General features: G+C 36.4%; 1 protein-coding gene across 1 annotated transcript in view; it reads left to right on the plus strand.

Annotated features, from left to right (window-relative positions):
- The window catches only part of LOC139687167 (uncharacterized), a 244,143-nt gene that overhangs the window by 195,550 nt on the left and 25,960 nt on the right, over positions 1-22,633 (plus strand). The window contains exons 9-14 of the mRNA XM_071584299.1: positions 479-575; positions 3,239-3,472; positions 7,221-7,301; positions 13,933-14,115; positions 17,819-17,978; positions 22,226-22,375. Of these exons, the coding sequence (XP_071440400.1) occupies positions 479-575; positions 3,239-3,472; positions 7,221-7,301; positions 13,933-14,115; positions 17,819-17,978; positions 22,226-22,375 (905 nt within the window). The remainder of the gene's footprint in view (positions 1-478; positions 576-3,238; positions 3,473-7,220; positions 7,302-13,932; positions 14,116-17,818; positions 17,979-22,225; positions 22,376-22,633) is intronic.

The raw sequence follows: 22,633 nt of genomic DNA on the forward strand, positions 1-22,633 counted from the left end.
GCCAGAAGATAGTATCCGTATAAGGGGCTCAGAATTGCCGAAGTTTTGAGGTCCTGAATAATTCAACGACTTGAATAGAGTACTGCTAATAATAAAATCTCAACGAGCTTATTATAATATAGGGGATAATAAACATGAGAAAACTTCTCGTTTTTTTGTAAACGCGACATGAGCAAATGTTATGTTCTTTATTAATTTTATTAATTATTTTAGATGCTTAAAAAATGCTTTTCCTCCTTAAATCTACCAATTTTATTCATTAAAAACTGATTCCCACTTCGTTTAAAGGTATTTATCATGTCTCAAATTCTCCAAATTAAATTTTATTTCACCTTATCTAACTCACTTTTATACACTATTTAATTATAGATGATTCATGACAGTAATGATAATTACTAACAGTGATGATAGTTTTATATATGATTATATTGTTAAATTGCTCCATGAATGCTTTGATTGAATGCATAACCACTTTCAGGAAGCAACTGCTTAAGAAGAGTATGTCCAAAGGTCCGTATAAAATTCTGCTGACGCCTTCGGACTTCGTTTTTCCTCCAGTGCACGACAACAGGAGGGTGAGTATTCTAATACGTCCTCTTTTGTTTAACAATGTTATATACTTGTTCAAAATTTACATAAAAATGAATTACTAGAGGTTGTTTTGCAATGATCTTGTAATTGAAAAAATAATTCACATGCCTGAAAATATATACTCTAAGTAAGGCTATGAAATATACAGCTCAAAACCTTGATGACAATAAAGGGTCATCCTATGTTTTCATTTAAATTAACCGAATAGTTTCCATGTTTGCAAATATAAAAAAGAAGTTCGAGCAGTATGACTTAAACTTTTTAAGCTGAAGCCATTTTATATTCATTTCATCTGGTAACATGCTCAAATAGTTTGCGTTTTAAACATATTTTTGCGCAAGCACTATCACTGTAACGAATTGAAATTAAATACATATTTGCTTGTATAATAGACTTGCACCTTTAGCCAATTACTTTTCACTGGCGAATGGAAAATCGGCAATTTATAAAGTAGAATAAATTTACTTACCCTAGAATAGATTTACTACCTATTTCTTGGCTTAGTTATTTTTATTCAGCTAGCCACAGAACTGTGAAATCCCCTTTTCATGAATCCTAACCATTAAATTAAAATTCACGCTTTTTTATTATTCTCACGTATTCACTCTGGCACCTTAGGAGTGGCAAGAATTTCACAACTTTAAGTATATATCATACTTGCAGTATTTTCATATGGCAAATAGTACAATCTTTGTGACATTTAAAAACACTTACTTCGTTTAGATTCAAACTTCTAATGATCCAAGTTGGTAACACAAATGTGGAATAATTATTATTTATATTATTTTAAATAATAATCAAAATATTTGTATATTTTTTTGTAAAATAATAAAAATCAGAAAATTTCTTTTTAAAATTAGGTACTTAACATCATGATGACTTTCTATGACATTTTAATGATTTTTTAAAATACCCTATAGAGCAATATATTATCAATTAAATCTGCGATATTTAATTATTGTGTCTGTACTTATTAAATTTTAGGATAATTTTCATCAGGGAGTTCTTTTGAAAACGTTCTTTAAGTCAATACATCCGTTGAACTGAGAGAAGCCTGAGTAAAATAAAAGTTCTCCCTTTGGTAGACGAGAAATGGCTAAATTATGTTGCGAATTCTTTCATATAAGTGTTTTGTTGTTTAATGATAATTATAAGTATATTTCGAATACTCAATTGATTGATAATTAATTAATTAATATTATAATAATATTTATAATAAATGCTATTATTGTAAATAATATTATAATATATTTTGAGTATGTTTAATTGATACGTGGTATTTTAACTGATTTTTGCGGAGTCTAATGTGACGTTGATTTAAATATAATGTTGAATATATGTTTTTCTTTTTTTGGCGCAGCTACCTTCTCCCATACTGTCCGAGCGAGTAAGATATAAAACATTTTGAGTGTTATTGTACTGAGTGGTTTTCGAGATTCTAGACTGTTTTACTATTATTCCCATGTATGGATCTACCTCTTGATTGCTGTGTTTATTGTACAAAAATGTCCGTGTACACATTTCGCTGCTCTGTCCTTTTAAATGTCCTCTTTTAACTTTGTCAAAGCTTACTGTCTTTTATTACACTCTTTCTCCTCGTATTTCTTACATTTTAGTGTTCCAAGTCTGTAATGGCATGTGAATATGGACCAAAGTTTTCAGATAATGGTTTAAAATATCAGCTCTCAATGAAAATCATAGGAGTTTAATGCCACAATTAGTGCCAACTTTAATCTGCATACATTTATTACCCTAGAAATTTGTAATTCCATGGCATAATTACATTATCATCAACCTCTAAACGACACATTTAATACCATTATCGTGGAAATTACGGTCCATTGGATTTTTCAGTGGTATGTTTCAGTCGGAATCTCAGTGTAAACTGTGTAACTTGCTTTACAAACACTATCTGTTGTATTGAAACTGCATTGATACATGGTGTTATGTTGTTCGATGTTTAACGTTGTGGACGAGTTAATTTCTAAAAGCTTCATGTGCCTTCGGTATCCGTCATTGCATTCTAAATCCATCTGTTTGTGGTCACACATTGTTGTTCCTGTGTTTTCACTGGCTTTTGTATTCTTAAACGTTGCGTGTTACAGAAATAATTTTTGCACTTATGTTTAGGATAATTTTAAAAACTATTACGTATTGTTAACTGTGTGAATGCAAGTAATGTCGCCACTTAATCCTTGGAGACCCTTTCCACAAAAATAGAACAATTTTCTTTTTCTGTATGATGCTGTACCCTAAAGAGAATCATGATAATCAAGTAGTATGTCGCTTCATTACTGATCAACACAGACAACTGAAAAATGTTACTTACATACTCATAATCATTCAGATCGACAATAGCTAATTTTCATTTAACACATTTCTATGTTTGAAATATATAAACAAGAGAACCAAATCAGTAGCATTAAACGTTATAGCTGCACGGTCTCTGTGGTAATACTCAATTTAAAATACATCTGATGTATATTTTTCAAACAAAATTAACTTTGAATTGACTATGGATTTCCCAGACAAAACATTTCACTCTCATCTGCAACAGAAAGGGGACACAGTCACGTAATTCCTATTTTTCCCTTCTTACCCTTCCGCCGTCGGGTCACTTTCACGGCCGAATATCTTGATCCCGCAGGTGGATGCTGGCATCGAAACGGTGCTCTGCTGCTGGCTGCAGCACCTGCAGGAATTGGGCGGCGCGCCGGAGGGGCTGGTCCCGTCTGAGCGGCCCGAATTCGGCCTCCTCGCCGGTTCCCTCGGTTCCCTGCGCCCCGGACCCCTCTCCTCCGCAGCCAAGGGCTCTTCGGCCATCCGAGGGAGCACCAGCAGCCTCCGGGGACTCGTGGTCGACTCCAGGGCGAGATATAACGTCAGTAAAACTATACATTTAGTCGAAATTTTAACCAACCCATTGATTTATCCTTCAATACCATTCCTTACAATTTGATTCAGTTCATATTGGAATGGATTCCTTTGCGTTCCCGTAATACCTTCTACATTCCATTTTCTCGCCCTCGTTCATCTTTTAATTCCTCTCAATGTTTAGTGACATTTCATATTCATTAAAGAAATGACTCATCTTAATTTACCCCGGGGAAACTGGAATTTGATTATGGAGTCACATCATTTATGCCTAACCTTAAATCTCCGTGCCTTTTCTAAATGTATCTTAGACTATCTAATATTCCTGAACATCCTGCTACTTCACTCTTTTCGGAGTGAGGGAGAGGAATTAAGTGAAAAACTATTGCTAATGCATTGGTCTTCTGAGATTTTTTCACTTTATTCCTTGCTTCAAATGAGAAATTAACGCGTTGATAATCGTTACGAGTACTGTGAAGTTCGTTTCCATTGCATTATGTTTCACCCATAGTTTTGAGAACACTTTATAATAGTTCAAAATATAATTTTATTTTAGTGTTTCCGTCCTAGTCGATTGCTCCTCATCCGATACTTTTAATTGCTAGTTTGATTCATAATAAGGCTTGAAATTAGTCACATACTCGTATCCTAACAGTACAAATTGTTATACCATACTTTCATTCGCTTCTCCACTTCATTCTACTCAGTCGAGCCCCTTCTCGACATCCACGTAAAAGACATCTTGAATGTGTTGCATATTCTCTTTGTTTAACTTGAATTGGTCTTCATATTAGTCTTCATCGTTTCACCATCCTCTTACCGGTATCTTTAATACTCTCTTTGCTGAGTAAGGAATAAAATGCATGGTCTAATAGTCCTCGCCATGCCACTGCTTTCCTCTCTTACGGAGTGAGGATAAAAATTGGCCTCATTAATATTTTCGCCTAACTCCTGTCTCCAAAAGGTTAAGAATGATCCATGATGATCCATCCAAAAAAGTCTTATTTTCAATTATCCCTTAACAGCTGAGAATATCTACCAAGAGATTCTCTCTTACTGCTCTTATTTCGAAATGCCTTTTCCCCTTCGTTTCCCTCACCTTTTCTAAATAGTATTCCCGAACTAAAACTTCTTCTCTCCCTCTACGATGAAACGTTCTGGGCAAATATCTCAACCACAAAGTTCTTCTCGTGAATATTCACTATTTCCAATAATTACATTCAGCAATGTTTTTTATATTGAATGTCTCTTTTCCCTTATTTACACCCTGACATTTTTCACATATTTCTGTATTGCGTCCTGTGTTTTTCATATATCACTGATCTCTCTATCATATTTCTTCACCCCATTGGTTTCTCGAGTTTATTGTTTGACTCTCCGTACATTCTTCTCCCCAGTTCAGTGAATACCCTCTTCTAACATCTTATCCTTTCCGTCTTCCTAATCATCTCTCCCTCAATCCAAGGCGTATTAGTTTTTTGTTTACACCTTACTTATTGTTTCCTTTCCGGCTTCCTTTTATAACTACCCCATATTCCCTCTTTAATACCTATCCTAATACTCTCACTTAGAATTTAACTAAGTTGTTCTCAATATTACTTCCTATTTAGGCAAACAACAGCCTCTACATTTCACTTTAGCATCTTTGTTTCATCTTTCCATCACCTTAAATTTTAAGTTACATTTCAGAAATATGATATGCAGATTCAAACGTAGATTTACCCCCAGGAATCTATGCAAGTTGAAAGGTTTTTGAAAATATCTAAAGGGATGATATACTATATTTAAAAGAAATACGGCTTAGCGGCAACCACCAAGAATCTGATTGAAAACTATTCTCATTCTGCGTATATTAAAAGTCATTTCTATCCTAGAAAAGTTTATTTTTACATATTACTGTAAACCTTTTGCTCTTTTATTCTGCGGTATTTCTATTACTATACTTTTCCCTAGTTTACAAAGTTGTAAAGTGTTATTTCATCGTCGGCTTCCTTTTATGTCAGCAAATTCCTGTTTTAATCTTTAAATTTCTTTATATACATTAATTTTTGAGTAATGTTGGAAAATTAATATCATCCCTCCTGTTCCGACTTATTTTGTTCAAACCATAATTCGCCAATACCATTTGATGAAGGCTTCGGTAAGCTTAATTTTGTTCGATTTCTTTTTATACCTGTCACCACATTCCATCCTCATAATTTTTGATGGAATTCGTTGAGGCATTGGCTAATAATTCGCGCCATTCCAGCTCCAGCCTCCCTCATTTCTCTCCCTGTCCCTCAGGAAAACGCTCTTCTCTGCTCAGATCCACATTCCGCATTTCATTTATGCTCTCTATCCTTGTCACCTCGCTCCTCAAAATAATCCCTTATTTCAGTTCTCTGTCGTTTTTAATTCAATTAGTATATGAGAATATTGTTTTTAAGATTCTATCATTGAACCTCATTGGATACCACTTACACTTTCATACTATTAATCCATTTGTGTAACGTGAAGCTGTATATACTGCAATATCATGAATAAGTGGCATTGGTTAGTTGAGGTAAAAATTTTATTCAATAGTTTTCATGATTTTTGAGGAATTTCCTGTTTACCATACTTAATGATGATGCTATTTCGTTTATACATCTAATATTGTTTGTATTACAATTTGATTGATTTACATTTATCATTGCTGTAATAGTTGAAAGCTTCATAAAATTTAGTTTTATTTGAAATCATTAACTTTAGCAAAAATGCTGATTGCTTAACGATTTGCCAATTTACAAAAATCCCATATCAATCTATGAATTCAAGTATTATATTATGCATGAAGCTATATTAGTGAGAAAATATGATCAATATTATGGCTAATATTTTCATTAGCCTGGTTGTCACATCAATGCATATTTAAGGGAATAATTATCGTCCTACTTCATTGGAATTTTGTTTGTTGCTATTGTAGTCGGTGGGGACAAAAAATAAGTATTCTGCCATAAAGCTGTAAGAGGGCTAGCATTTTTAAAGAGTATAGCTAATTCTAGTAATATTTTGCTAACTGATTCATTTATTTGAATAGTTTTATCAATGAAGACAGTCTCGCCACGAAAATAAATCAAAAATTATCTAGACCATTTATATGGTAGTAGGGAGGAATTGACAATTTTAATTGAGAAAATATTTTAATTCTGCAGAGATAAATAACTCGTAGAAAATTTTTGTTTTTTAGATGGAGATGAATGTAAATTGCTACTTAACATAATAGAGCCGAGAACTGCCCCCTACACTCGTTGACGCTATAAATTTTTAAAAATTCCACCTGAGTGGCTAATTGCGCACATTTTTATTTACTTGCGCGTCTTTTATCTTTTTTTATCATTACAAGATTTCCTTGTTATTCTTTTTGTGAAACATCATTTTCTACTTATATCATGGATGAGGATAGGGACTTTTCGTGTTGCACTCACACATTCCGCGCAAGAAGTCCATATAAGCCTCAGGTCCACCAAGTCTTAATTCTTTCTCTTCTCATACATTTCTCCTCTCTTCTTGTAATATTTATCACTTTGCATATCCTTTGTCGCGTTCCGGTACAGAATTCTCCGGCATCTTTTACGGCGACACTAGGTGTTGAAGATTGTAACATTTTTCTGTTGCCAATTGCCATAATTGTTTACGATTAAGCAAAATATCCTTATTGTGGGAAAAATATTGTATAAAAATTGGACGGTGGTCATTACTTAACTAAATATCCGCGGTATCTATATTTTTTTCAGGGGGACATGGTGCAACTGAAGGAACTCCCAGTTCAAAGCTCATTTGAGCTTAAAAACAAGGCCATGGACGTGCTTCTAACGGTAAGTGCCGGACTTTTCGCAAACCATGACCCACATTCCTAAACCCAACACCCTGAGAGAATATGTGAGTCACAGGAGAGAGTAGAAAGAGTGGGTTTTATGTAAACAACTGACAGTTCGCGTATGCCCTCGCGAATTCCCTCCCTGCTTAATCCATTTCTCCGGCAGAGGAAGGAATCTTTCAAGCAAAGAAAAACCAAAGCGTGGAATCAACGTGAAAATATGTTGAGAAAATTCTTCTTTCAGAACGAAATAAGGTTGAGTTATTCTTTTGTCTGGTCGAAAGGTATGTTTTGCATATTTTTTTTCCTTTTTCTCTCTCTTTGAAAGTCATCGCGGAGGAAATCTCCCTCCGAATCGTCCTGGTTTCGTTTTGTAATCCCCATTTTTATCTTTCCCATCACTTTCTCGTTTCCTCCCTCCCGCTCTGTCTCTCTCTCTCTATTTCCAATTTTTATCCCTTCTTGTAACCACACCAACTCCCACAATATTCCCTTATTCCGCCACCTGCCCCCGTCCCTTTCCTCCTACTTTATGCCGCCTCCTTGTTGCCATCTTTTGGCTTCAACCAATTTCTTCTAGACATGGAGGAATTGAATGTTGGGAGCTCTCTCCCAACTCGAGATGTCGACTTATAGGAGGGAATAATCCTCTATTCGTGGGAACTGTCCAAAGTAGATTGGGAGGAATGTAGAAATGTTTATTCGTACATTAATTCAAAACTTCGCAATGAAAAGGGGAATTATATTAATGGAGGAAGTGAAACTGACGTCTTGATAATAGTTTTGGATTCAAGCTTTTCTTATTTTCAATTCTACTCTCTCGTCTCGTCTATTTCATATTTCCCTCAATTTCAAAACAAAATGTAGAGAAATAATTATAAGGGCTGTTCAAATGGTTTGAAAAATGACTTTTTCTCTTAATAACTTATAGCACAAAATGCTTTTCTTTTACAAAGAGAATTAAGTCACTAATACCCTCACATCGGTGTTATTACCACACGCGGAGGAATATTCGGAGAGGAAATCAAAAATTATTGTTGTTTTTTATCATATAGATGAGGATGTTCCGATGGTTTCCATGCCATTTTTGTGTAAAAGAGAACTAAGAGCCAATGGTTACAGTCGTCTTCGAAATAATCGCTTAAAATGAAAAATGTATTGAATATTAATATTTTAAGAAATGAAAAAATAATAACTTAGTGATTCCACAGAAAATTCCACGATTTGGAATCACAAATTTGTTGTTTTTTTCATTTCTAATGTGAATCGATTGCATTAAGTTACGCCTGAAACCATCAATTATATCAGGAATATATTAAGTTCTAATGCTCGAATGAATCCCATTCTAAAAATTCTAAACAATAATCATAAGTTACTTTTGTGTAATTTTGTTGCTTATCCTCTTCAAAATTGTGAATTGACTTTAACTAAAACAATACAACTAAGGTTTATAATAAACTTTAATGATGTAGATAGCTATCAAAAATGGTTTTAAACCCATCCACGTTATGCAAGTACATGTATTTGAAGAAACATAAATTTCAGTTCAGAGTAATCCGGCTCTGAAGTAAGAAGTTGCAGGGGTTTGCTGAAGTAAAACGTGTAAATCAAAAAATAATTGGGAAAGAAAAAGAAATTGTATATAAATATAATGTACCCTTCATATTATTTTTATCTGACGAATAAATAGCTACGGAGGCTTTCTGAAATATAATTTCAGCGATACGAAAGGAAAATTGAAGTGACGTGCTTGGATACAGCGTATCGATGGAGCAGCAGCTCTGCAGCTATATGGATTAACAACGTCTGCTGCAAAAAGATGAGATATATAATATCGGAAATTACTTCATCTCCGGCCCGTGCTGCTTGCACGTCAAAACCAGTAAACCATCGCTCAAAACATTTTCAAAATATAGTGCGATCGAAGAATCTTACTAGTTTTCTCGCGTTCCTTTAAGTTTTCTGGATCAGATACGTGGGAATTTCATTTCAGTATTAGAGTGTAAATTTAATGTTCCTTATCCAAGTAGGTTTCCCATTACCCGTTTCTATTGCTAATAAAATTAACAAGAGAGCTATAAATGTTTAAAGTATTTGCAATTAGGTGGGTATTTATCGTGGACACTTGAAAATATCATTGAGTAAAAAATATACCAACAGGTCATTTTTATTAACAACAAATGCGTATAATTTAAGACTCTTTCCTCATTATACCAAGTCAGCTGGTGCAAATGAGATTGTTTATAAATTCATTCCATGAGCAGTAACATTATACCTATTATATAATTAATTATCACTTTATGATAAGCAGAAGTCTGCCGGGTTAGATGGGGATTTTTTTAGGCACTTAGGCACTACGACTCGATGATTTTCTAAGCTCTGTCTAATGCAGCACTAAATGCCCTTAAGCGTCATATTATAATTAATCACTTTTAGATCTTTGTAGTTATCGCATGTATATTCTTTTTCTCCATGTACCACGCTTTCTGTTTCTATTACCGTCACCAGCATCCCATTTTCTCTCAGTATCTCCTGCATCCACTTGTCCTCCCTTCTAATTTCTCGCAAAAGGTATTCTTTCTTCCCATACGTTCCTAGAACTTTTTATTTGTTTCCCTACTCGTTCATTTTTTCTATTTTTGAGTATCACTTTGACCTAAAAGTATAGTCATGGTTAGAAATAGCTCCTTTATGTTCCATTACTTCAAGTAAAACCATTTACGTCATGGCGATCTAAGAGTCCTCGTGAAGATATTTACAGTTTGATCGCTGCAAAAAGCTAAAGGTGACGACTTCTTTAGGCCAACTCTCTCGCTTCAAATGCAGTCAGTATTTACGGCAGCTAGCCCAAGCCAATTTGTGCCTGGCGGAATTCAAGGTCCACTTCCCGTTCAGTCGCTGAATGCATTGTTGATTGTGGTGGGGGAAACCAAAGGTCTTCACATTCAGCGCAAGGAAGCTAAGTGAAGCAATAAAACAACCGACCCCCTCGGAAATACAAATCCCTTTAGATCCACGGCTTCTTTCAAACTCGGGACGGCGGTATGGCGATGTTTCAGTCGGAGCAGCTGCTTGTGAAAGGCTTGCGGAATCGTTAAAGACTACAAGTTGGCATTTTTCCGTGCTCCAAAAACGGACGCGCACAGCAGAATGAATTTTTCCTTGTCCTTTGACCATCTTCTAAAACCAAGGTTTTCAGCTTTTCATTTTAGGAATGTCCGTTGTAAAACGCAAGTTAGCATCCCTTTCTTAGTTATAACGAAATACAGTAATTTGATATTTTGCGGTAGGAGTCGTATTTTTGAATCTTTGACGGTAAAAAATCGTTCCATTGTGGAAAATTAGCTTTCACCTGCTTCATTATGAATGTATTAACTTGTCTATAACCTTGATATCTCAATGTTACCAAATTTAAATTGGTTTGCGGATGATTCAAGCTCAATTCAAAGAGCAAATTTCTCTCATGAATCCTCCGATTTCGCCAAACTATCGCTTTGCGGGTAGAGTACCTCTAACGTGACAAGCGGTGTTCTAACACCGTTTTGTCAAAAATATTTTCTTAGCAGTAAATAATATTGAACTTCTTCCGAGTTTTTCTCGGCAATTAGTATTTTAAATTATTTTCAACTAACTTTTCAGAGATACCCTCCTTCGAATGGGCCCAAACCTTTTATTTTTATTATACGTAGTATATCTGTCTCATGAAAGCTGAAAAAATATCCCATGACATGATGTATCTAGGTCTATTTGTTTTTAAATTATTTTTTTATTAAGTTTAATATTTCCGTGCATGTATATTCCTATCCCAAGAAACAATTTGTCATTTCTAAATATGTACCATCTATAGGTGGTCCTCTTGATATTCTTAATAAATCGATGGAAATATTCACTAAACTTGCCTTATTTACGGAAAGGAGCACGAGCGCTCTGGCGCGAAGATATGAACGCAGGTCGGATAGTTTTTGGACTCACCTCGTAGGTCTTTTATAGATCAGGTGTATCCTGTAATTATTATCCTGTATACTATCCTATTATTATTTTATCCTGAAAGTATTTTGAAATGGGTGTGTCCATATATATCCTATAAGTATTTCAATTTCACTCGACCTTGACATAATTTGAATAGCAGTTTACTCATAGACTTGTAAATAACTTAGCACATTTTAAAATTATATCTAAACTTCTGTTGAACGTTTTGATTTTAAACATATCAACAGTGCTTCAACATATAATCATCTTTTGAATAGTATAGACATAAATGGGTAGATTGGGGTAGTGGAAGAACTGGTCGCAGGTGGATCGTATTAAGTACATAAAAACTACAAAATACACAATATTTATTGTATATTTACCTTGGTTTACAATTTTTTTGTAAAATGACCAAAACTCTATGTGTACTGATTTTGAGTTTTTAATGTTATTTTCAAATATCATTCTATAATATATATATTATATACATAAATATTTCACGGTCAAAGTGGAAGGGACGTAAGGAGAAGAATTGCGCTAGGCAAAGAGGCTTTCACAAGGAGGAGGGAGTTGATGACAAGGAAGTTGAGTAAGGATATTAAGAAAAGACTCGTAAAAACTTTGATTTGAAGCGTACCTATATACGGCGCGGAAACGTGGTCATTGAAGCAGGAGGATAGACGTAGACTGGAGGCTTTTGAAATGTGGGTGTGGAGAAGAATGGAGAAGGTGAAATGGACAGAGAAGAAAACAAATGAGGAAGTACTTGGTATGGTGGGCGAAGAGAGGGGTTTGTTGGGAGAAATCCTTTGGAGGCAGGAAAAGTGGCTGAAGGGGGTATTGACCGGCAGTGGGATTTTGAAGACTGTAATAGAGGGGAGAATGTTAGGCAAACGAGGAAAGGGAAGGAACAGGACAGGGATGTTGGATGAGATGAAGGGAGGAAGAAAGTACTCAGAGATGAAGAGGGACTTGATAAAGAGTAGGATGCTGGATTTTGTGTTTTGTTAGGAGTCACAAAATATTTTATTTAGTAGTTGTGTCCATCCAAAAACCTGCCTTAACCGGTAGATTACCTGATAATAATAATATAAATATTTACGTTCACGCAAACATTGTCTACTCCACGTATACCAAATCCATAGTTTGTAAACACTTTCATGGTCATAAAACTACGATTTTCAATCCCACCACATCCACATCATTTTTCTGAATTGGAACATTTTTTTACTGTCAAAACGATTGTGTATTTACTAAAAAACAATAAGAATTAAAATGCAAATGAAGCCAAAAATTGTATCTAACTATTTTTTCATCAGTGTAGACACATTTGAATCCTTTGTATCATTAACAGAACTAAAAAAACTTCCAGCTGCGCAATATGAAAAGAGTTACCAAGTTTCGATGATTTCAGTATCGTCTTACAGCACATATTGAATCCACATCTCAGAAAAAGACAAAATCTATCATAGGTTTTGAACCTCAGGCTCCACTCTTATAAACTCCATATTTAGGAAAAGAAATTACTTTGTCATGTTATAAAAAAACTATTAATGTCTCCGTCGAGATTTTATTATTTCAATTTAAATGAGAAAATCAAGAATTAAGTTGTGGCGAGTTTTTCCACAGAAATCATCTGACCGGACCAAGAACATTGAACACAGTTGATCAGATTAAAAACAGCGACTTAATTTAGTTCAAGATTTTTTCATCGCGAATTTCTTCAGCTTAATGCATTGAATAATATCATTGCGATAGACTGCCTGCAAAATGCTCAATCGCAATTTCAATCGCAATCAAAGTTCTTATATTTGCGAAAAAATTTAATTCGCAAAAATGGCGACGATACTAATAGAAATTGCCATACCTCCCGAGTATATGAACACCTTCAGGTCACCCACCACCCCCCAGCGTTCTTCCACTCGGATAGAAAACCCGGCTCATCTGATCAGAATAAAATTTCTATGCATGGAATTCAGTTCACATCTTTCAATGACCACTACAATGGTCAACCCAATTGGTTGGATGAGTGGAGTGGTATGGGTGAATTTGACACATTAAGGCAGGAAGATCAATTACATTCCCTGTGACGATCGTGTTTTCCTAAGAAGAACGGCTAATACCCAGAATATAACACAGCGTGAAGGTGGTGCTGTCCTGAGGCATCACTAAGATTTAATCAGTTGAACCACCAGTCGCTAGCCGGATACTGTATTTTCAGGGCTAAACTACTGCTACTTAAAAGCGCTACAACAGCAGAGAAAGGATTTTGGGAACACTAAAAAGTCATTCGGTATCGATTATATCAACATATACTCATGCAAAAGCATTTCTAGTGTGTAAAGCAACTCTCACTTCCTTCATCATAAACGTAATGATTAAACAATAGCCTTGGTTCATCGCATATTATGAAATTGATAGTAGTCTGTGACATTCCAACTGAATTCAGCGAAGAATTTCCCCTTAAACCCTCCCGATTTCGCAAATTTCAAAATCCCTGTGAATATAGTGTTTTATCTCAAATGAGATATAGTAACACCGTTTTTCAAACAAATCCCCCTTAATTTTCTTGTGACACATTTTCAGATGAATAATGAGTAAAATTTTCTAAGTAGGTTTAACTCAAAATTTGAAATTTCCCTCCTGCCGCGTTCCCGCAGCTACACGGACTGCGCCATGAGAACGTGAACCCTCTTCTGGGAGTGCTGACGGAGCCGCCGCGCAGGCCGCTGGCGCTGGTGCTCGAGTGGTGCACGAGGGGTTCCCTGGAGGATGTCCTCGTGCAGGATGACATCAAACTCGACTGGTCTTTCCGCCTCTCCCTGCTCACGGACCTCGTCAGGGTGAGTCTTTAACCTCCCTTCTCGGAATTAAATAATAAATCATTTCCTTTCAATTGTATATTTTATCCAGTCTTATAAAAGGAATATTCCACGAGTATAGATAACGTAGATACCATATGTTATAGGGTATCACTAAGTAAATATAAATTGTGCTAAAAATTAAAATCAGTCTCAAAGTACTTTCATTCAAACGGCTAGTGACCTCATCCCAAGGTATCACTGTCATTTTCGTGATACTAAACTTTTACCGCCGTCGGAATAGTCACTATCGCCACATTTGCTGCTAATGTTCAATAATTACTATAAAATTATTGGAGAATGTATTTCTATGGAGTTGAAAAGTTCATTTTTGCTTATCACTTAATTCTAATATATGCGTATCTTTAATAATACGTTTCGCACTACTAGTTTCAACGCCTAATCGTTGAAACTAGTATTGCGAAAATAAAGAACAGTGGAAATACGCATTGTGTGCTTCATTTAATGAACATGAGCTTCCCCAAAGTTGAGCCTGAAGCAATTGAATACAAAGAAATTCGGTATTTTCTCCCCCAATTTGTACCAGAAGAAGGTCTCACCTCCCAAATCATATCCTTACTCTCACCACCAAACCCCAGAATACCCCAGTTTTATCTCTTCCCAAGAAAACATAAACCTAATATCCCCTGTCGCCCTATGGTTTCCAGTCTCAACTCTCCCACCGGAAGAATCTCCGCTTTCCTTGATAACCACCTACAACCTCTTATACTCTCCTTGCCCTTCTTCACAAAAGACACATATCACTTCCTCCACCGTTCAAATTCTGTCTCTATTTCCTCCACCTCCAGCCTACTTATGGCCGCCATCGACGTTACTTCCCTCTATACCTCTATTCCTCATGCAGAAGGCATTATCTTTCTCTACGCCCTCCACCCTAGCGCCCTTCGACCGAATTTCTCCTCAATCTAGCCACTTTCGTTCTGACAAAAAACGCATTTTTGTTCCAAAATTGTTCCTATTTACTAACTAAAAGCATAGCGATGGGAATGAGGAGCGCCAATATACGTCAATCTCTTCATAGGTCACCTTGAAGAGACTTTCCTTTCACAGCAACCCCTCCAAACCTCTTTTGGGGTCCGCTATATGCACGTAGACGACATTTTTATTCTCTGGACACACGGCTCTGAGTCCTACAATAATTTCTTATTCGCCTTAAATTCTTCTTTCACAGTTAAATTCACTTATTTCATTTCAGAATCCACCATCACCTTTCTTGGCACAGACATCTCACTTCACAATAACCAATCCACCACTTCAGTACATATCAAAGCCACTAAACATCAGCAATACCTACACTTTACCAGCAGTAACCCTTCTCACACCAAACGCTCGATTCCCAACTCTCTCTATCCGCGGACACCGAATTTGCAACACCACAGCCACCCTCAACAAATACCTCCACAATCTACACAATACACCACAAACGCGGTTACCCAGCAAAGCTCCTTCAAAATAAAATCCACTGCTCCAGCCGACCTTTCACACCACGGACAAACAACCCCACATCTGGCGCAGGACTCAACCTTGGCACCACCTATTCCCCCGGATCCTACGGACTGAATACCTGACGACCCGCCAAACTCAGAAACCTGAGATCCACCAGCTTCAGCCACCTTTTGCTCTCCCCCCCCTGACAAATTCCCTCATATTTCCCCTACTTGCAACCGCTCCAGATGTAAAACATGCCTGCTTATCAGATCTGCTCCCCTCTCTCCACATCCCCTCATTGCCCCCCCACCTCGTTTCCCGCTAATTGCCTCTCGAAAAATACTATATATCTTTTTATCTTTTGCCATGCAAAAAATGCACTCCATTAACATAGGCGAATGCATTACCCCCTTATCCATTCGAATGAACAATCACCGCTACTCCTGTAATTCTGCCTCACTCTCTTCTCTCCCTATCTCTTCACACGCAAATTCCCACAACCTTTCCTCCGACCAGTGTTTCTCCCTAACCACCCTAGAATCCCTACCCGATTCAGTCACCAATATAGAGGTGAGAACTCACGAATCTGCATATATACTAGCTTTCCGATCTTTGAAAATTCCCAACCTTAACCGTCATCTTTATTCCCTTCCCAGCATACCCTGCACCTCCACCCCCCAGACTCGGTATTCCCCATCCGAGACCTTTCAGTCTGGCCTGAAGGAGGCCACAGAGAAGGCCGAAAGCTCAAACTTTTTAAAATATGATAGTCCTTTTAAGTGCTATCTATTTTATTTCTGTGTTCCATTGTGCCGTCCAAATGTTAAACCTGGTTGTTGTACGATCACCTACCCCGTTATATATCTTTATCATTGTCAATGTTCGCATTTACAGCGTTTCCATAATCATTTTTAGCGCGTTAACGAATTTCTGAGTTACAGCGAAGGGCAAATAGAAATTATATTATAACCATGATCAGGGTATGACGGAAAAACGTTGGTGGTTGGTTTTTTCTTACAAGTTGGAAATTTGCTCGAATAAACCCGTTACTCGAGTATAAGTATGCCATAGCAACCTCCATTAACCTCATCTGAATAGAAATACTTATATGAATTATAGTTCTCTAATCTAGGGAATCCAACCGGAGATAAACGATTGAAAAATAGTCAGAAAATTACTTTAAATTCCCTTCATTTTCTTCGTTAATACGCTAGTTTAGGGGTTTGAATTCAGATGTCACCAAACACTTTCATTCGTTTAATTTCTTAATAAACTAACACTGTAAAACGTGCTAATGGGCACTGCCTCTCTAATCCATAATGTTAGAATTCATATTTCCATGAATCTTACGCAGAATAAACTGACCAAGTTTGGGTGAGGTATCGGAGGCTGTACAATAATGGCCACATGACAAGCATGAGCATGTACACATTTCCGAGAGTGAGTCGATAATGACCAATGCCAACCTGAAAATCATCTGTCGTTTACGTATCGGTAGTTCTAAAACTTTCTTTTTATCCGTTTCACCTGAGTTTGCTCGGAATTATCGAAAAATTTCCATTCCAAAACAGTGTGTTCAGTCCAAACTCTCCTATCCGATCCGGATGGAATTTTATTCCATAAAATCATTTCGGAACGGAATGAACGAACGAGCACGCTCCCCCTTGGTGTGGAAGGCCTTGGAGAACAATCAAGGGCCCCCAGAGGGGCGGGGCTCTGACGCATATACACCCCGCTTCGGTTAGATCCCTTGCGTCAAATGTGATGCCTAAATTTCGACACAAAATGGGGTCAATTCGGCGTTATATTTCGTTGTCTCAAAGGGAAGAGTATATAAGGATTTTATTTGAATCATGCGAATACCCATCTTTTTAGATGCCACTTTTTAGGCGGAGGAACCGACAACCGATGGTCTAGACCCGTTAACGGGTGCTCTAGATAAGCGCCTCATTTTATATCACCTATGTTCATGGCTTCAGGGCCAAGTTTCATCGTACCTAGTTTAAAATATTCCCATTCAGGCTCATGAATTTTGAGCGCGACAATCAACTCTTGCTAGCCTGGTGCCCTAAAGCCCGAGTCATCTTGTCATTTATCCTCCTCCCCGTCAGACCAATTATTCACTACGCGACCTCCAACCCAAGCAACATGTAGCGAGCCGACTTCACCTGTTGCCCCGTTCGATTCTTTGGGTCCTCTCCCCGCTTATCAGTGTTACTTTTTTTCGTGGACTCAGGGCATGAGGTATCTCCACTCCTGCCCCATCAAAGTGCATGGAAACCTGACATCCCGGAACTGCGTCATCGATGCAAGATGGGTCCTCAAAGTCACCGACTACGGCCTCCCCTCATTCTACGCCGCGCAGAACCTGACTCCACCATCGAAAACGGCGAGAGGTAAGCGTGTCCCTACGTGGAACGTCTACTAGGCCAAATACTATTCTATGTAAACATTGATCATTGGCGGGAAGATGGAATAGGAAACAGCTGAGCAGCATTACATAACAAACATTCGCTTCAACTTATCGTTTTTTGACCAAGATGATTGGAGCACATAATATCTCATATTAAAATGTCTGAAAAAGTCAAAGTTTAATCCTGAAATTATTTTTTTTTACTTAGTATTGGACTGATTCGTTCATTTTCCAAATTCGTAATTAATCATGTAATTATTGAGAACAATCATGTGATCACAATCTTATGCCACTGAGTGTGTATGCAAGCATTAATAATTAATTACTACGGCAGTAGATGTTAGCTTTAAAACCGCCAGCATTTACTTGACCTTTTGAATACGTTTTTGGGATTGCGATGAGGAAATAATGAAGCTAATTTAGGCACATAAATGTGAGAAACATGACACTTTCATCACAGATTTTTCACTTAACAACCTTCAAAATAAGTCCGTGGATTATTAAATTATTTGCAAATAGATAGCAATTCATGAGCAATTAGATTTTTTCTACCCAGGGGATATGAGGGCCATTCCCCCACCTTGGTAATGTCTTTAATAAAATTCAAAATGAATATTACTTAAGTACTTTACCCCACTTTTGAATACCAGCTATCCCCTGCAAATAAATTTGATACAATAGGGTGCACTGTAGTGTCGAAATGAGTGCAATTGTTTTCAAATTTAACTCAATTTTCAACTTTCTATGCACAAAAGAAGTCGTAAAATTATCCTAGAATATTATGAAAATCCTTCACTCAGAGGATTTTCAGATCAGCTTACAGCCTCTGTAAACTTGTTCTTTGAAACTATGAAACGTTTCATAAATAAAAATTTTAGGAAATTTCTTGATAAATATGTGGAACTCATTAGAAATGCATGCAGCTTTATTGTCTTCCTTTCTTTCCTCTCTCTCTTTTTCTTCAGCACCTCACTCAAGTATCTTCCCTCAAGTATTCTTATGTATTAGAACACAGAGAAATGGGTAAAACATTTTCATATCTGATGACCAGTTGTGCCAATTCCTGTTATTTGAGGGGGGGATCGAGATGGTGAGGTGGCTATCGTACTGGCTTCCCATCCCGAGGGTCCGGGTTCAAATCCCAGTGGTGTTGAATATTTTTCAGTGATATCTCGATCCCTACTTGAGGTGCTTTGTGGAGGGCACTTTGAGTGAGTACGCCGTCCGTCGAATGGGACGTTAAGCTGCGGACCACTTAGTGCCTTTCATAAAGAGTAGGCTAATGCCAATGCCTGGTTTCTCTCCACCCTTCATCCTTTCCTGTCCATCCCTAATGGCGCAAATGACCTCAGCTGTCAGTCGCCTACCCTCACAACTAATACTACTGTTATTTGATGTGACATAAGGCAGATTATTTTACTTAAATAGAATTGTGTAACTTAAGGAATAGTTTTACGTCGCAGCAAAACTTCCATATTAATTGACATGCACAAACATGCTATAACTACTTACCTGAAAGGATAAAATATTCTAAACCTCAGAATAAAAATTTTCCAAAATTAAATAAATGTACTTCTCAAAACTATTAATGACCTCATGAGTACCACCTTAATGATATAAATTATTTTAATTCAATAACATTTTGAATAATCATTATTTTCACCATTGATGGGCCAATTTTAAAGAGCCTCTGCCACCCATCATTCAAGATTTGGTCGTCCAAGGCTCTAATTTGACTTAACAAATTAATAAAGGTTAAGTAATGCAAGGCTACTAGAAGTTAATATCCCTTTGAAGGCATTCTCCTGACAGGAAATAGTCACCTATCACTGGGAAGTAAATACAATGTAATGACAGCAAGGAAGCAGTGATCATCAGGTGATGTGGGTATAGGATACTTGATAAGTGTGCTAATGGTGAAAATAGGAGACATCAGGGGAAGGATGAGTGCGTACTGGAAGATTATTTCTTGGATATCTTAAAAGTCAGCTGTCAAAAGTATTCAAAACTTTTCATGGAACCTATAGTACCGAATGGTCCACTTAGTAGAAAATATTTCCTTTTTCTGGGAACTGGATTGTATAAACATTAAAAAGAGAGGTCAATTGAATTCATTCACATTTTCCTCAACTGGAAAAGAACATGAAGAATTAAAGAATGGTCAGCAGCTTATATAGATAAGATAAGAGCATCAGGACACTGAGGGCCCTTGAAATCTTGATAGTATGTTTATTTGAAACGAGAGGCCACCACTTAAGCCAGCTGAGCTTACATACTAAAAATACTTCAAACAAAAATTTTCTTAGGAGCTTTTGAGAACCTATGAAGTATGCTTTATTATAACTTTTTTAATTTTTAACAGTATTGCATAAGTATAAACTTGGAAGTGAGTTGCCATGTGTATCGACAACTTCTTTGATTTATGCATTTGCAATTTTTATTACCAAACAACTAATATAATATTCCATTGAAATATTTGTAGCCAATAAATCGAATATCCAATATTTTCTTAACTAGCAATGGTTGAAGTTCCATGCTTGCATGCATGTGTTGTTGGATATATAACATGTCAATAATCTCATTCTGGAGGAATACATCTCCTATAGATTACTATGACTGGTTCTACAAGCTTCAACTGTTCTGTGGAAATTGCAAGATTCCGTTGAGGAAAAGGCCTGCAAAAATAAGTAATTACATTCCCCAGCATGTCTGATTTCCATGCCTTGTTGATGAGAATTTTTACATTGAAAGTTTTTGATGGCTACAAAATATAAAATTTACTCATACATATGTACTGTACATGTATGTATAATCAGGAAAAACTCATTTTGGGATTGCCTCCTCTTTGGAGTAGCCTTTGAGTTTTTTACACAGTGATTTTACTCATTGTATGGGTGAATACAAGCTCACAAACTCCCGAGTTTTTTTTATAATTCTGGTAGCATAAGGGTCAATCTTTAACCAATCGATGGAAATATAGAATTTATTATGAAATTGGATAGAAAAAAAGGCTCTGTGCCACATGAAGGTAAGAAGTTAGCATAAGTGATAGAGAGAAATACCCCCCAAAAGTAAGACCACATGCAAAGGCTCTAGTTAAAATGAAGGGAAGGAGAATTTGGCATCCTAGTCAAAATTTAAAACTACATGCATATTAATTCACATGCATCATTTGCATTAATCTCTCAAATCAAAATTTATCAAAAACGTTATGTTCTACCTACATGAGTCAATTCTGTCCACAATATTTCTTTAATATGGAGGATCGGAATTCTTCATTCCTCAACTTCTGTGTTTTGATTTTTCATGCAGTTAAAGTGGGGCTGAGTGGACCAATTGACAAGTGATAAACAGATGCTGAATTCAAATCTGAGATGATTCCTTTAGTAAAGACTATCTAAAAATCTAAACAGTGCAATTTTCTGGTTACTTGAAGAGTAGTGATAGAAATTGAAAAGCTGCACAGGAAAAGGAAACTGTCCCACCCCTCCCTTCCCCTAAATGTGGGAAGTTCATATCCCTAATGGTTTAGTTCAGGATGACCTCTACCCTTACCTGGCATGACCAACTTTTGGATTTATTAGTGTGGGTGAATAATACATGCAATTTTTATGCATGCTTCATTCTAAATCAATATCATGTTGTTACTTTAGTTTTTATATGCATTTCTCATGGATTTTCCATAACATTTTCCTAGCAGTTTAGTTTTAGCATCTGGGCACATCACACATTTCTCATATAATCCTCTAGGAAGAGATATATAATAAAGCATGTAAAACATGCATTCGTGTTTATGCACTCCATTCATTGTCCTCTAAATGATCCATGAAAATGTTTCAGTTTTTTTCTTAATTACTCATTAAAATATTTAACCAAGTAAAATCTGATCTCATAAACATCTTATATAAATTCAAGTTGTCAACTTAACTGTCCTACCTATGTTGAGCAACAAGCTTGAGCATACCTAATATGTATAGGTATATCTTTTGACCAACTAAAATACCCTATTTTTGCTCAACTTTATGATTTGAAAACCCTTATAAAAATGTACCAATTGCATTTACTCATGTATTTTTCCCTCCTTCTCAATTTTTTCATTATTACTAACAAGAGGAAGTGTGTATTATTTAATTCCTCCTTAAAATATATGTGGCAATTATATCAGTCAAATAATATATGTTTTTCTAAGTGTAAACTAGACTATGTTGATGAATTAAATGATATCCTTAGAGCTCCTGTGGACAGCACCAGAACTTCTTAGGGATGAAGCTCTTCGAAGGCGAGGCAGCCAACCAGGAGATGTTTACAGCTTTGGAATAGTAATGCAGGAGGTGGTTGTGAGAGGAGAGCCATTTTGTATGTTATCCCTCACACCAGAAGGTATATTTTTTTGTTTGATATTTCTTTTTCTCTTGTTGTGTAATTGATGTTAATTATATCAGAACACTAAAGGGGGATTAAGCGAGAGCAGGAACCCCCTCAACATATCATGCTATTTTATTGTATGCTATTTTTTTGTATTTGCTTCCGCAATAAAAAAAGGAAAGGTGTGATTGAGGAAACTCCTTCACCACCTTTCCTTATTATTATTGTTATACACCAGAAGGTATGAGCAACAATTTAACATTCATAAAAATT

Source organism: Hetaerina americana, unplaced genomic scaffold (assembly GCF_022747635.1).
Source record: "Hetaerina americana unplaced genomic scaffold, ioHetAmer1.1.p SCAF_17, whole genome shotgun sequence".
Taxonomy (NCBI): domain Eukaryota; kingdom Metazoa; phylum Arthropoda; class Insecta; order Odonata; family Calopterygidae; genus Hetaerina; species Hetaerina americana.